This window comes from Saimiri boliviensis, chromosome 12, assembly GCF_048565385.1.
Source record: "Saimiri boliviensis isolate mSaiBol1 chromosome 12, mSaiBol1.pri, whole genome shotgun sequence".
Classification (NCBI taxonomy): Eukaryota; Metazoa; Chordata; class Mammalia; order Primates; family Cebidae; genus Saimiri; species Saimiri boliviensis.
In genome coordinates, this window is record NC_133460.1 from 109,820,545 (window position 1) to 109,837,325 (window position 16,781).

Sequence of the window (16,781 nt, forward strand, 5' to 3'; positions counted from 1 at the left end):
TTTCCTTTTTCTAGTCTTTCTGTAGATCATGGGGGGAAAGTATAGATTGACTGTTTATTATAATCTTTCCTATTTTAAATCACAGGGTCTTAAAAATGATTTTGTTCGGAATATTCTATGGACCTTTGAAGATATCCATATGTTGGTGGGCTCCAACATGCCCATATTCGGGGGAGGCAGATACCCAGCAGTCAGCTTACGTCTCAGGTAAACCAACATTGTACCCCTCCTCCAGTTTATTGTATTTAAATTATTCCTTTAGAACCAGTGTTCCATCAGGCTGAGGTTGCAGTGAGCCAAGATTGTGCTACTGCACTCCAGCCTGGGTGACAGTTGACAAGACTCTTGTCTCAGAAAACAGAATCAGTGTTCCGTCTAGTTGGGCATCTTTCTCTTGCTCTAGGTTTTTTCACCTCCCTCCTTCTCCTGCCAGTTGAAATGGCCACATTAAGGAAGGAGCTTCTGTCAACAAATGCTGAAAGTCCAATAGCTGAATCTTCATTCTAGACCTAATTGAATAGAGCCAGAGGTTTGTTGGACTGGCCTAGTCTTAGGTCGAAATCTACAACTCGTGAGAATATTCAAGTTTATTTAATTAGTTAGAGAGCTTCCTACTGACTGCTTGGAAGCATTTTTCTTAATGCTCTACGTGTATTTGTTGACATTAGCCAGTGCGAATTCTAGCTTAGGCATAGTCTTATATGGTAGTCAGTTGTTACTAAAGTTGTGTTAGGAGCAGGCAGTAGGCCCACAGTCCTTTCTTATCATATATTCTTCTATTACTGAAAACTTATCAATGTCAGTTAGAAATACAAGCAGGCTTTTGGAAAGATGTTAAATATAGCACAACCACTGAGCTACATGTGCATACCTTATCAGAAAAGAAAACCTGTATGGCATTTTCTGTCTAGAGAGAACAGCTTAAAATACTTAAATGGTGAAATAAGTTTCAGATGAATCATTAAGGAACATCTCAATTAAACCAAATAACACTAGAAATGTATATTTTTAGGGATAACAACAAGCCAATTAATGTGCTAACTGGAATTGACTATTGGTTGGACAACTTGATATGCAATGTACCAGAGCTTGTGATGTGTTTTCATGTAAATGGAATTGTACAGGTAAGATACAGTGTGATTTTTCTCATCTCTCAAATGCAGATTGGTTCAGAGAGTTCCTTACCAAAGTTTTTACAGCCCTAAAGTACTAAGGTGCATTTTTGGCAGGGAAGATAGCTGTGAATAAACTGAATTTAAGTGTTTTCACATTTATGTTGGTGATAACATAATTCTTGATGTTATAGGAGTGTAATTTTACAGGTAATTTGGAGGAAGTTCATAAATATATGAAAACCTGTATTTGTAATATCAAGCACTCATTTATAATTAACTGAAAGTGTCTATACAATGGAGGCATTTCTTCATTATGCAAATATCTACTCAGTACATGCAAAGTTTTGGGGAAAGGTCTTGTAAAAATTGCATATGGTAGATAGCTTATGTAGCAGATTCTTATTGAACATATTTTATTTACAAGACACTTTATCCCCATTATAAGTGTTGGGGGAAGCCAGGCACGTTGGCTTATGCATGTAATCCCAGCTACTCAGGAGACTGAAGCAGGAGGATCACTTGAGGCTGAGAGTGCAAGACTGACCCGGGCAACACAGTGAGACCCTAACTAGAAAAAAACCCACGCACTTAGCTGGGCATGGTGCTGCACGTCTGTAATCCCAGCTACTTGGGGGGTTGAAGCTGGAGGATCACTTGAGCCCAGGAGTTTGAGGCTTCACTGAGCTATGATTGTGCCACTGCACTCCAGTATGGGTGACAGAATGAGACCCTGGCTCAAAAAAATAAAAAATTTAGAATTTAATAAATAATTGTTGAAGGAAAACAAAGAATACACTTGGTTGTTACTCAGAAAGAGATAATCTAATGGAAAATAATGTGCAGAGAGAAAAGTAGGAGACAGATAAGAATTATAAGTCCAGATAATCAGAGAAAGGGGTGAGCACTTCCATTTAGGTCTGGAAGAAAGACTTTGTGGAAGACGAGGCATCTTAACTGAGTCCTGAATGATAGCTAGTATCTAAAAAAACAAGAGCTGGATTTTAAAAGTCTAATGTAAATATATGAAAGGATTGATAATAAATTTGGTTAGGGAACACAGGATTTATGTAGCAGAATAGCTGGAAATAAGGTTGGAAAAGTCATGGTCAGATGATGGAGATCTTAAATGCTGAGCTGAGGAGTATGGACTTGGTTCAGTTGGTAATCTGGAATCAGTGCAGTCCTTGCATTGGGAGGGGAAATTTACTGTGTTAGAATATGAATTTGGAGATAACATATAGGACAGACAAGGAGGACTTAGAGGCAATAAAACCAGAGGCATTGCACCGTTTTGCAAATAATATAATGTACTTCCACTAGAGAGGAACTTTTAAGAATCAACAGTGGTAAGAATGGATAGCATTTATTGAGTGCTTTTTTTATCCAAGCACTTTGCTAAATGCTTTAAATGCTTTACCTTATTTGATCTTCTTAGCTACCTCACATGCTGTTATTCCTATTTGATGGAAAGAGAGACTGAGGATCAAGGAGCTCAAGTGAGTTGCCCAGGGTCTCATGAGTAGTGAGTGGTGGTGCCAGTATTTGTGCCTCTCTCTGGCTGAGGACATGCTTTGAACCATTATACTCCAACCCAGTGATTCTTAACCTGGTTGTGTATCAGAATCACTTGTGGCCTCTTGAAAAATGTACTTGCGTGGGCTTCCAGTGTTCCAGTATCAGTAGGATCTGTACTTCTGTCTTTTCAGAAAGTCTGGTATATGATTCTGGTTTGCAGTCTTGATTGAGAACCACTGTTATACCATCTCCCTAAATTGCAATATTTAGCATGGGGCTGGGTGGGCGTGGGGAGCAGGAGAAAAGAAAGAGGCAGATAAAGCATTAGTGAGGCAGAGAGGAAGAGAAGTCAAAGGGGATTCCAGGGTTTAGGGACTAGAATAATGGTGGTGTCATTCAATGAGATAAGGACGTTGAATTGATTAGACAGGGAAGGTAATACGTTTTCATCACATGTTCAGTTCGAGGAAAGTATAAAAATGTTCAGTGAACATTTGAAGTCCTGGCCATTACAGAAATAAATTGAAGCATCATCTGCCCAGATACTGTCAGATTTCACCACCAGGAGAACCTATTCAAATCAAACATTGGAGCCCCTCTCCATAGGGGTAAAAAGAGAAGGACATTTAGAGAGAGAGAAGGAGAACAAGAATAGTGCAGATTAAAATATGGGAAAGGAGTGTTTAAGGAAGGAAATAATCAACATTGAGGGCTTCAGATGAACAAAGAATGGTGAAAACCAATCTCAGACGATTGTATTTGGTCTTACATCCCAATTGATTTGAAGTTTCTAGTCTTAGAGTACTTCAGAAAATGTGGTAGGAGGTGTTTAGGAAAGTGCGCAGAAGACAAACTGGAGAAAAATGAGCGAGCACTTTTAAAATAGTGGTAGTAATATCCATGTGGCCTTTCCTTTTACTGCCACTTCCATACCCCTCTGCTGCACAGGTGAAGGGAAGAGAAGTGTCTACCAGAAAAACTTCCCAAGTGATTCTCTTTCCTTGAGCCACTGACTCTAGTATCTAGCGAAACAAAAGGCCAGAAATACGTATTTTTTTAAATCTTGCTGGGTAAAGTCTACCTGCATTTACCATCTTCCCAGTTGAAAATAATGAAAGTGGAGTAAAAGTATTCCATATGATTTGTTCCATGTTAGAACAGAAGATCATGGCTAGGCCAGGCGCGGTGGCTCCCACCTGTAATCCCAGCACTTTGGGAGGCCGAGGTGGGCAGATCACAAGGTCAAAAGATGGAGACCATTTGGATAACATGGTGAAACCCCATCTCTACTAAAAATACCAAAATTAGCTGGGCGTGGTGGCATGCGCCTGTAGTCACAGCTACTCGGGAGGCTGAGGCAGGAGAATCGCTTGAACTCGGAAGGCGTAGGTTGCAGTGAGCCAAGATTGCACCACTGCACTCCAGCCTGGTGACAGAGTAAGACTCTGTCTCAAAAAAGAAAACAGAAAAAAAGATCATGCCTAAATCTGAGGTTATAAATCTGGTCGTGATTCTCATTGGAATTACCTCAATAGTGAACTGCCATTGCTGATGGGGTGGATAAGATTCCTTTGGGAGGTTGGAGAAGAAAAAAGATTAAAAACCACTGGTTTAAATGCTTTCATGCTACATAGGTCTCTATTTGCAGGACTTATGTATTTGGTTGCTTTTTAAAAAGAAAGGTGTTGTTTCCTTGGGTTTTCTCTTAAACTGCCTTCCGTCTGTCTGTGTTTTACAGAAATATGAAATGATAAAGACAGAAGAAATTCCCAATTTGGAAAATTCTAATTTTTCTACTAAAGTCATAAAAGACATTGCACAGAATATTTTATCATTTTTGAAATCTAATTGTACCAAAGAAGGACATACCTATTGGCTCTTTAAAGGTAGGCTATTAAATAATTTTTGAGTGAACAATAAATGATTTGGGTGGCTGCTGTAAAATGAGGCTTACTTATTTTTCTTTCCAGCAAGTGGCAGTGATATAGTGAAGCTCTATGACCTCACTACTCTTTGTGAAGAAACTGAAGACAAATATCAAAATCCATTCACAATGCCAGTGGCCATTCTCTTATATAAGTGAGTGCTTTAAGAATTTAAGATGAAGAAGTAGCCTTGTATAAAGTTTTAAAGCATACAGCCACAGTATCCAAACCAAGGCTTTTAAATGCTTTTAGGTTTTCATAGTATGGGGGAAAATATACATATACATTGTACCAAATATTACTCAGCTTTCTTAGGACAGCATAATATAAATGTTTTGGGGGTAGGTGGATAAAGTGTAAAGTTTAATGTTTTGTTGTTTCTTGCAGCTCTTAGTCTGTTGGAAAAAATCAGGAGCATTCCTAGGCTTGAGTCTTGCAGACAATGATGAATGGGCAGTAAAGATATTAACTCTTTTTTTAGGGTTGCTTGCAACATGATGATGAAGAAGAATCAAAATAAGAAACACTATGGAACTGTTAGAACATTGCTTCTTAACTGTCTTAAATTATTGGACAAAAGCAGGCATCCTCAAGTAAGATGAACACTTATACATTCTCTAAAACAGTTCTAGCATTCTAATAGGGAATTGTTACCTAGACAGTAAAGCCTCCTAATTCATATTTTGTAACTGCCCTATTCGGTGTGGTACTACATGTGGCTGTTGATCACTTAAAATGTGCTTTGTCTGAATTAACATGTGCTGTAAGTATAAAATACACACTGAATTTTGAAGATTGGGTGTCTGTACATGTTACATGTTGAAATGTGGTATTATATATATTGGAGTAAATATATTTAAATTAATTTCACAGATTCTACTTTTTAAATGTAGCTACTAGAAAATTTAAAATTTCATATGTAGCTCATGTTATATTTCTGTTAGACAGCACTGCTCAATAAATTTAGAACTCATGTAATTTTAACAGTAGTGCTCTCAGTTCTTTGTCACTATTAGACCTTGTTAATCACTTTGGTAATATAAATAGGGTTCACATTCCACACTTGAGGATATTAAAGCATCTCTTAAATAAAGCCTAGTAAAATTTGTTTTAAAGAAGGGGGAAAAGCATCTCTTAAAATACTCCCTCAGTTATGCTCCCTACAATTTTATACTATCCTTACCCTCAGTTGTCCGATTGACAACTTTATTTTTCGCTGTAAGGCTAATTGTATCCTGTTAAAATTAGTAAAGGTATGTAGCATATGCAATTTTTCTTTGAAGAGCCAAAGTAATTTTAATTGCAGCCACATTTGATTTCAAGATAAAGATTATCCTAGTGGCCAAACTCAAATTTTTTTTTAAGAAAAATAGTAAAACATTTTGTTTCTGACTTAAATATCTAATTGCTGACCAAGGTGGCCACGTTTAGTGGAACTTGAGTGGTTTATACTGATGTTAAAGAAAGGTGTTAAGACTATTGTCTGTGAATAAGAACTGATAAATAATAGAATGGGATGAATGGTCATATATAAATGCTAATTTTAAGAGATATCAGAATGGACTTTTCCCTTTTTAATATAGTGGGTTTTTTTTTTTAACTAGAATCATAGATTGTATAATAAATATTAGTTGCCTATTATAGAGAAACTTGTATTAATTTATGGTTTGAAAAGAGAAATTCTAGTTTCTCACTTGGTTTAGGGTGTTATTAATGTTTGTTAATATTTTAGTTATGACACTCTATACTCAAAAGCTTTTGTTTGTCTCCAGTGAAATTCAGTTGATACTTTTTAAGAGGGAAGGCTCAGGGGTGAAATAATTTCAGGAAATAGGAAACACGTCAACCTATAAAGATTTTACAGAGCATACCCAGAGTATCGATAGCTTTAAATTGGGAACATTTCTCTGTGTGTTATAGTCTGTATAGTGGAAATAGCCTGTGTGAAGACCTCCTCCTAAAATTTGTTAATATGATAGTAAAATTATATTTTTGATGTCAATAATTTACACATATTTCTCTTTTTTTCATAAGATTATTGCTTCTGCCAATTACATGCTTTCAGAACTTTTTCAATTGGATGAACCTAAAAAGGAAGAAAATTCAGAATCTCCTTTAAATGAAAATTCTGATGAAAGTTATAGTGAAGAGGAGGAAGAGATGCCGGACAGTGACGAAAATGGATCCTATAGCACCAGCTCTGATCCATCTGATGATAGCAAAGCAGTAGCTATCATTAAGTCTGTTGGAGAACTGTCGGTACCAGAGAAATACAAATCTATTCATCAAATCAGAGTAAGCCTTTAGAATTTATATTAAATTTTTATCAAGGAAACATACTTGTTAATCTAATATAGTTGGCCTTTCAAAAGATATTACTTCAATAAACCTTTCTTGGTCAAGGGTCTAATAAGCATTAGTTTTCTGAATCCTAAAACTTGGTTTTTTAATTGTCCCAGGTTAATTGACCCACATATGCAATCCTATACTGAACAGATGTATAAACAGATGTCTGTCTATTCTTATGTGGAGGATTTTCCTCTCCAGTGACCAGCGTGTAGTCTTAGTCATGTCTTCTCACTAGGTACTTCTGTCCAGTTCTGGGGTTGCTGGGATATGATATATATAGGTTACTTGGTGAACATAGAGTAGGGAAGGGGGCAGCTCTTGGAGCTGTATGTGGTGAGATCTGGTGCATCATCCTTTGCTATATAGGACAGTATTTTTTCTGGACTCTGGTGGTCATGTCTGCCATATTGAACATGTCTCTTCCCTGGACAGGGCCAGATAGATTTCTCCCTGTGTGGGTTGTAATGACTGTCCTCCTACCATCAGTGTATCTCCAGGCAGTATATGCCTTTCAACATACTGTCTCCCTATAATTAGATCCAGGGCAGCTTTAGTTCTGGCTGTTCCCTGAACTGAAATACAGTCATATTTACAGGTAATCTCTTAATTTAGGCACTCACTGAGTGTAACTTTCAGATGGAAACTTTATATCTAAGCAAGTTTTTGAGGGGCTATCTCTGTCACCCTAAAACATTGCCAGTTTTTCTGACCTTCACTTTCCCCATCTGTTTGCAGTAGCCATGCTGGCTTTTTTTTTTTTTTCCTCTCAAAAGCATCAAGATCATGCTCGTAGGAGGGCCTCTGTATTTGCTGTTGCTTCTGCTTGGAATGTACCTTCCCTAGGTCTGTTCATGGCCGCCTTTTTTAAGGCTTAAGTCTTGACTGAAATGTTGCCTCTTCAGGGAAATGTTCCTGACCACTCTGGCTTAAGTGTGCTCTACTTTTCGGTCCTTCAAGGAGCCTGTCTGTACCTGAAGTTCTTATTTTTGTGTTTGTCTCCCTTCACTAGAGTGTGTAAGCTCCCTGCAGATACAGACATTCTGTCTCCTATGTCTAGAACACATTATGAGTACTCAGTAAATATTTGACTAAATGACTTCAGGAAAAAGTCATTAACTGCCCATCTAAATTTTAGTTCACTTTCAGCTTGAACTTCCACAGTGGAGTGAAAAAATGTTCTGGTTATAATCATTGATTGCAGGAGTTACATGTATATGGAAAACTGCACTGTAACACTAGGCCATGGACTTACAGGGCACTTAGGTAATAAGTAAAGATGTAATGAGTTAGCGTCAGTATTTTTCAGAGATAGCACTTTGTCAGTATCTTTGAAGCACTCAAAATATTAGTCTTAGTATTCATATAATCATGTCTTTAGTTAGCTTTTCCTCATCCTTGTTGAATGACTGCAGTATGGACAGTCGGCATGAGCTCCAGAGCCCCAGCTCCCCACTCACTCACTGTGTCCTCAGACAAATTGCTGAACTGTCTGTGCTTGCCTCTCTTCTGTACAATGAGAACAGTAATTCCAAACTCTCAGAATTCAGCAAAACGAAATGCTTCACAAGGTCCCTGTACGTAATATCCTTTGTAGTTGGAGGTTGCTAGCTGATTTTGCTCTTTAATTAAGCAAATAAACAATGAGACTATTGGTGATACTTGTTATTTCTAAATTGATGATAATTTTTAATTCTGTATTGCCCAGTATCACTGCTAATTCCGAGCAGGGCTGACCTATTAGATTAGGTCTACATTTGTCTAAAACATTACTGCTCTGGTTCGTGCTTTTTTGTCATATTAGAATTATATTTAAAATTGTTAGTATTTAAAGCAACATATATGTTGTAGGATCCTTTTAAGCAAGATTTTTGTTGATAATGCTTACAGTATTTTTTTTTCTTTTTTCTTTTTTTTTTTTGAGACGGACTCTCGCATTGTCACCAGGCTGGAGTGCAGTGGCACGATCTCAGCTTACTGCAACCTCCACCTCCTGGGTTCAAGCGATTCCTCACTAAACTCGATACATGAAACACATTTCTAAAATTGGTTTGTAGAGTTGTAGTCATTCCTTGGAAATGAGAACCATGGGATTTGTTGCACTGGTGGCCTATTAATAATTTCACGTTTGTTCCCAAAGCCCAGTTGTGCATTTCCAGTTTGCCATGACACAGAAGAGCGCTGTAGACTTGTGCTTAGCTACGTTCTAGAGGTAAGTTTACCCTTCACTTTTTGGTGAAGTTTGTACCTGATATGCGGTTTGCACTTGTTCGTTGGTATCTAAATGTTATTCCGAATCATGTTCTGCTGTAATATTTATTTCCTTAAGCATAAAGTGGAAATCAAATTCGTTTTCCCCAAATCTTTCAGATCAAAATAGTTTTTAAAAGTCTGTTTCTCAAATGGAAATTTTCCTAAATGTAATCAGTAGTCCAGATACTGTCTTATATTTAGTTTTCAGTTGACCTGAAGTTAGGTATATAGCGAATTCTTTTGCTTTTTTTGAAGGGTTTAAAATCTGTTGATAGCAGCATCAAAAAAGAAAGCGACCCTCCAGCAGCTGACCCCAGTACTCCAATCCCGTTAAAATATGAAGACGAATCCACAAGAGGGGGTCCTGAGGGGCCAGAGAAGCAGATGGCCTTGTTTTTGGACAAAAGTAAGTTGAATTGATGTGCAAATAAGGCCTTCAACAGAATAATATACTGGTTCTTTATCAACAGCAGACTTATGTCAATTAAGGCATTCATTGAAAGGCATTGAGAAAAAGATATCATGTGAACTGGAAGTAGGGGTAGTATTCTTTCATTTGAAATGTAAGACAAAGGATAATTTTGATGTTTCATGGACATTTCTAGTAAGAACATAAGGAGCCTGCATCTTCCTGTTACCCACAGTGACAGGAACTAATGCCTTCAAGCCTGGTGGAGTTCTCAGAAATTGCTGCTTCATTAAAAGCACTGGAGTATTTAGGAGCCACAGACTTAGGAGCCAGACTGCCTAGCTTCACATCTTGGCTTTGTTAGGGCAAGTTGTTCTACTGTTTTGAGTCACTTTCTATCTCTTTGAAAATGGAGACAATAATAATTCCTTCTTTAAAGTGTTGTGACAGTGATTAAATTGTTAATATATGTAAAGTGCTCAGATAGCATACAAAATAAGCACTATAGAAGTGTACGCTGTTGTTACTGCACAGTACTTGAATAAGCTCGAAATGTCACTTTTAAATTATCTAGTTTGTTCTTCAGGAATATCACATCATGAAGAACATATAGGCTTTGAAGCAAAAGTTGTGAATTTCTTCTTTATTTTAACCTAAGTTGTATCTCTATTTCCAACCTTATTTCTTCCCCCCTTTAAAATCAGTTTCAATTGTTAAAAAAAAAAAAAAGTGTAGAAAGCCTGTATGTTTGAAAGAATACCAAGTGCTTTCTAGACCTTTCTTCCTTTCTGGAACAGACATGGTGGAGGTAGGAGAGGAATAGATTTATTTCCCCAGCATTTATGTAGTGCTGCTTGTATGCCAGGCTTCAGCCTACAAGCAGTAAGGAGATCACACCAGGACTTCTGCTATTCTTTTTTTTCTGAAATGCCTTTTCTGTCTCCCCTGTTGATAATCCTGCCCAAGCTCAGAATCTCCATGCTTTCCTACATCCTCTATCAGAATTACTTGATTCTCTTACCATTTTGTCCTGTGAGCCTGCCTTATGTCCGAGTTCCTGTGTTAAACGGTTTTACATACACATGGACACACAAACACACTTGTGAACAAGAACTTCATCTTAATTTTAGTTTCTCACAATGCCTCTTACTCACAGATAATGCTTCTATCAGCAGAGGAAAAAGAAATACATGCACACATTAAACCATAATAAAGACTAAGTACCTTTTATTGCCTTCAAAGACTTGTATTTTAGCCGATTAAAAAATGAGAAATCTTAAAGCTGGGGAGAGGGTGGGTATGTTTTTGTTCTTTGTGGAGCAAAATATTCCACAGTGTTTTGTTCTCTCTTTGTTAATTACACTTACCATATTTTGTTGTGGTTTATGTTATCAAGGTTAGGGGCCATATAACTTCATGTCACAGTTTCTAGTGCCAGTGTTTGGCACAAAAATGATCATTTGTTAAGTAAAGACAGTAGCGATGGGCTGGACTTTAAAAAGTATTCCTGATAGAGGAAACAGTAAACTAAGATGGGAGATAGGAAAAACAGACATCTTTGTAGGTGACAAGTAGTAACTTAACATCGGCTGACGGATAGTAGGATGGACAAGTAGGAATTAAGGCTGAGAAACTTGCAACTAGCTTAGGCTAATTGGGGAGAAGCCATTTTAATGTTTAAGGATGCGAGGCTTTGACACTGATCTAAGCTGTGCTTTAGACACTGATCTAAGCATGTGCATTTACTAGAAATGTCCATGATCTAAAGCAAACTTTGACAGGTTGACACATAGACTGGAGAAAGGAGACAGGTGTCACTCATGAGGTTCAGTGACACTGGAAGAGAATGGCAGAGTTGCCGAGCAGAAGGCCCTAGAACTCCCAGGTGAGAGTCTTTTAACACAGCCATTTTACTCCAATATATTTAAGCAGTAAAACATAGTATTTGCCAGTGTTGTCATAATAGTACCTAAGTCTAGAGTGTTTCCATCAAGAAATAGAAAATATTTTTTATGCGTGAGACTTACGGTCAAATGAAATGTGCTGTCTTTTTTTTCTACATGTCACAGTGGGCTCCCTTCAGAAGGGCAATTATTCCAGTCAATCTGGAATGATCCCTGGCTCTTGGCAACATAAAATGAAACTTCAGCTGATTCTCAAGTCATCAAAGGCCTATTATGTTTTGTCTGATGCTGCCATGAGTCTTCAGAAATATGGAAGAGCATTACGATACATTAAATTAGCTTTGCAAAGCCATGGTAAGCCACTATAAATGAATATGTTTAATAGTCTCTGGGAAGGGAGAGCAGAGAAGGCGTCTGAATCACAGTTGGAAGTTTACTCCTATTTCTGTTGTAAATCTTTATTTTAAAATGTCTGTTTCTAATCCTGTGTGTGTTACCTACTATTTTAGTTTCTGCTCAGTGGTTTAACATCTCTTTGCTATGAAATGCATGAAACCTTAATATGTATTATTGGACATAAACACAGAGTAGGTACAGTAGCACAAAGTGTTCAGCTGGTAACACAGTTTCTTCCTATTTCCCATGATCATTCATTTTTTCTGCATTGTGTTTTTTCTCCCTCCCACGCTTCCCAAACAGATACTTACTGCTGTCTCTGCACCAATATGCTTTCCGAAGTGCTGCTGTTTCTCTCTCAGTATTTGACACTTTGTGGTGATATCCAACTAATGCTAGCCCAGAATGCAAATAATAGAGCAGCACACCTTGAAGAGTTTCATTACCAAACGAAAGAAGACCAGGAGATCCTGCACAGCCTTCACAGAGAGTCCAGCTGCCAAGGTGTGCCAGAGGCGCAGACCACGTGGTTCACAGAGGAACTGTGCAGTCCAGCTCATTCTTGAGTATTCAGAAAAGGGACAGAAATATTAGTGTTCATATTTGCTCTGCATTTATTTATTTAATTTTTTGTTTTCTGAGACAGAGTCTTTGTCACCCAGGCTGAAGTACAGTGGCACGATCTCGGCTCACTGCAGCCTCCACTTCCTGGGTTCAAGTGATCCTCCTGCCTCAGCCTCCAGAGTAGCTGGGACTACAAGCACACACCACCACGCCCAGCTAATTTTTGTATTTTTAGTAGAGACAAGGTTTCACCATGTTGGCCAGGCCGGTCCCGAACTTCTGGCCTCAAGTAATCCACTCACCTTGGCCTCCCAAAGTGCTGGAATTACAGGCGTGAGCCACCGCACCTGGCCTGCTGTTTTATTTTATTCATTTCTTAATTTTAAAATTATGCATGATCCTGTGTATTTGTATAAAATGATTTTTAAGTATTTTATAATTACTATTCATATAACTAGAACTAACTACAAAGTAAGATCCAAAGACAGTTGTGTCAATTTTTTTTTTAAGACAGTCTCACTCTGCCTCCCTGCAGTGGGGTAATCTTGGCTCACTGCAACCTCCACCTTCTGGGTTCAAGTGATCCTCCCATCTCAGTCTCCCAAGTAGCTGGGACTAGTACATGTGCCACCACACCTGGCTAATTTTTGTTTGAGATAGGGTTTCACCATGTTGCCCCAGGCTGGTTTCAAATTCCTCAACTCAAGCAGTCCTCCCACCTTGGCCTCCCAAAGTGCTGGGATTACAGGTGTGAGCCGTTGTGCCCAGCCTTGTGTCAGCTTTTTACACAGTACTCCTCTTTTTTTTTCCATGAGGTTCTTCCAGGTAACACTTGTAGTCAGCTAACGAAGCCATGGATTTTCTTTTGAAAGGTATAACAGTTGATGAAGGTCGATTACCTTCTGAATGATTCCTCTGGGCTAAACTAAAGTGATCATTATTTTTAAAGTTAGCTCATAGCCTGCCTTCTTACTGAATATGTCACTGTGTTTGTAATTATCAGGCTTTAAAACTGGGAAATAGAGTAATCAGATCCACAGTATCGATATTCCTCCCTCTTACCTCAGTACAGTTGTGTAAGCACACTGCCGTTGGGACAGTGAACAAAGTAAAAGATGAGTCTTCTGAAGGTGCTTCTTTTCATGGGATTGTTTTATTTTGCTCTTAAATTTTTATGCTAAATATTACATGATGTTTGCCTCCCAAAGTTTTGGACAGTTAACTGCTGGAGGAGTATATTAGGGGAGAGGGAAAAATGTGTGATTTTCTAATATTTTTGCCCTTTGTTCCCCACTCTCCGTCTTTCTCAAATAATCTTTTTTTTTTTTATAGATGTAGTAGGAAAATCCTCAGTGTATTTTTATTACTCCCATCATAGCAATTTCAGTTAAATACTTCTTTGTACTCCAGTCCCCACTAGATGGCATTTTTAATCCTCGAGGGCTTGTGTGGCAGCTTCTTCAGTGACTTAATGTTAACTTGGCACATTATTTCAAGAACTATTTTTGTTAATTAAAAATGCCAAATTTACTTTGGATTAGTGGACGTTAGGCCTGTCCTAATAAACAAGTGTTCCTGGGAAAACCAGGATCACAGGAATTGTTTGATACACATAGCCAGGAAAATGTTTATTTTTATCCAACATTCATATCCCAAGAAATATAATTTTATAAAGAAGTAGATCTTTATTATGAAACTTAAATATTGTTGTATTGATTGAATCTTAGTATACTTATGCTGTATTGCATTTTTTATTACTTAGAATTTAAAATATCAGGTTCATTTCGATACTGAGGAAGAAGAAATCACCCGACTCACAGTGATGTTTACCTTTTTTCTTTTCAGGATTTGCATGGGCAACTGATTTGTCTACAGACTTAGAAAGTCAACTGTCTGTTAGTTGTAAATGTTATGAGGCTGCTAATGAAATCTTGCAATTTAGTGACTTAAAAAGCCAAAATCCAGAACACTATGTACAAGTGTTAAAGAGAATGGGTAACATTAGAAATGAAATTGGTGTATTTTACATGAATCAGGCTGCTGCATTACAGAGTGAGAGAGTAGGTGAGTATCTCTTTAGATTCCTCTCTTTATTGCCTGCTCTCTTAGAAAATTACGTTAAGTTTTTATGAGTTAAGAACTGTGGCACTTGATTTTATATCATAAAGAGGTGCTGTGTTAGAGAACCTCTTATTCTTCAGAAATAGAATTAGGAAAGCATTATTTCCCCTTGGAATTAATTATTTCAGTGTTCTTCATTCCTACTGTGTACTTTAGTCCTTCTGATCAATTCAGAAGCAAATGGGACACCCAGCCATTGTGCCAGGCTCCTTGTTGGACATATAACTGGCTAAAATATGGTCCTCTCTTCATGTTGGGAAGCTAGATATGAACGCAAAGCCTCAAAATGCTGTGGATGAGTACAGCATAATGGGAGACTGGGGCAAGATGACGTTTATGAAGTTGTAGGGTTTTTAGAAGGCTTTTGGGAAAGTGTACTTGAGCAGGGTGGTGCGGGACGTGTAGAACGTCAGCAGGCTAATGTGAGGAATGGAGGGCTTTCCAGACTCAGGGGGAAGAAGCCAGGGATCTCAGAGGGTCCAAGTGCATGTTTAGAGGGAGCAAGAGGCCTGTGTGAGTATGATGTGGGATGCTAAATCCTTTGGGCCCATGTTGAATTCGAGTCCACTATGGAACAGGTATGTGAAAGATGTAATTTAGTGGTTTAGTGGTTGATTTGAAATAGGGCTAGTGAGATAGATTGAGAACCAATCACAGAAAGGTGATAATTGAAGCCATGAGAGCAGATGGGAATATAAAGGTTGGACATGGTAAGAACAGCAAGGCACTGAGGTAGAGCTAAGTTTAGCAGGTAAGCTGAACATCTGTGGGCCTTTGGTTTTGTTTTTTTTTATTTGTTTACATATTTATTTTTAGAGACAGTGTCTTGCTCTATCGCCCAGGCTAGAATGCAGTGGCATAATCATAGCTCACTACAGCCTTGAACTCCTGGGCTCAAGCAATCCTCTCACCTCACCCTCCAAAGCACTTTTTCAAAATTTTTTTAGAGATGAGGTCTTGCTGTGTTACCCAGGCTGGTCTTGAACTCCTGGCCTCAGGCAGCCCTTACACCTTGGCCTCCCAGTGTGCTGGGATTACAGGCATAAGCCACTGCACCTAGCCTGTGTACCTGTTGATCTGTGAACTATGCTCGGCAGTAGGAATATAAATATTGCCCCCAAAGAGTTCATTGCTAGTAAGAGAACCTGTTATTTAAGGTGCATCTGGAGCAGGCAGTGAGGGAGCCCAGGAAGTGGTAGGCAGGAAGCTCGGGAAATTGAACACAACACAGGTTGTAATCTCTTCAGACTCCATGGGACCACGCTTTTGGATCTTGACAAAATGGTACTTTGCTCAGATGTATTTCTTTGCTTATTTTGATATCATTTGGTTAATATTGAAGAGTTATACTTAAGTGTTAGCAGTTGTCCCCACTCATCCTTGGAGGATACTTTCCAAGATCCCCAGTGGATGCCTGAAACTGTGGAGAGTACCAAACCCTGTATATACTGTACTTTTTCCTATACATACATACCTGTGATGAAGTTTAATTTACAAATTAGGCACAGTAAGAGATTAACGGCATTTGCAACAGTACGCCAGCATCAATACTCTCATGCTTTGGGGCATTATTAAGTAAAAATAAGGATTACTTGTACAGAAGCACAGCGATATCATAACGGCAGCTGTCTAATAACCCAACAGCTACTAAGTGATTAATGGGTGGCTCTGTGTACAGCATGAATATGCTGGACAAAGGGATGTTTCAGTTCCTGGTGAGGCGGAGCAGGATGGCAAGAGATTTCATCAAGCTATATTACTTGGCTGGGGCTGCTATAATGAAATGTCATAGACTGGGTGGCATAAACAAGAGAAATGTATTGTCTCATAGGTCTGGAGACTGGCAGCAGGCTTGGATTCCTCTCATGCTTCTCGCTTGGCTTGCAGATAACCACCTTCTCACTGTGTCCACACAGGGCCCTCTCTCTGTGCGTGCCCCTGGAGTCTCTCCCTCTTTTTAAAAGGACACCAGTCATACTGGATTAGGACCCCACTCTTACGATCTCATTTAACCTTAATTATGTCTTTAAAGGGCCTGCCCTAAATATAATCACATTCTAAGGAACTAGGGATTCGGGCTTCAACATAGGAACTCTGGGGTACACGTTACCCTTCATGTAACAGGCATGATGAGAGCAATGCGCCGTGGTTGACTGCAGGTGACTGGCTCGCCACCACACTCCTGTCACTGCCATCTTCTTATCTCATTAAGAGACAGTGCTAGGGTTTACAC

At 38.6% G+C, this 16,781-nt stretch overlaps 1 protein-coding gene across 3 annotated transcripts in view; it reads left to right on the forward strand.

Moving 5' to 3' along the window:
• EDRF1 (erythroid differentiation regulatory factor 1) overlaps positions 1 to 16,781 on the forward strand; it is a 43,766-nt gene that overhangs the window by 10,291 nt on the left and 16,694 nt on the right. For all 3 annotated transcript variants that reach the window (XM_003922107.2, XM_074383065.1, XM_074383064.1), the window contains 11 exons: positions 86 to 207; positions 1,013 to 1,124; positions 4,369 to 4,516; positions 4,601 to 4,709; positions 5,037 to 5,148; positions 6,590 to 6,850; positions 9,042 to 9,113; positions 9,410 to 9,560; positions 11,633 to 11,821; positions 12,167 to 12,367; positions 14,273 to 14,491. In XM_003922107.2, the coding sequence (XP_003922156.1) occupies positions 86 to 207; positions 1,013 to 1,124; positions 4,369 to 4,516; positions 4,601 to 4,709; positions 5,037 to 5,148; positions 6,590 to 6,850; positions 9,042 to 9,113; positions 9,410 to 9,560; positions 11,633 to 11,821; positions 12,167 to 12,367; positions 14,273 to 14,491 (1,696 nt within the window). The remainder of the gene's footprint in view (positions 1 to 85; positions 208 to 1,012; positions 1,125 to 4,368; positions 4,517 to 4,600; positions 4,710 to 5,036; positions 5,149 to 6,589; positions 6,851 to 9,041; positions 9,114 to 9,409; positions 9,561 to 11,632; positions 11,822 to 12,166; positions 12,368 to 14,272; positions 14,492 to 16,781) is intronic.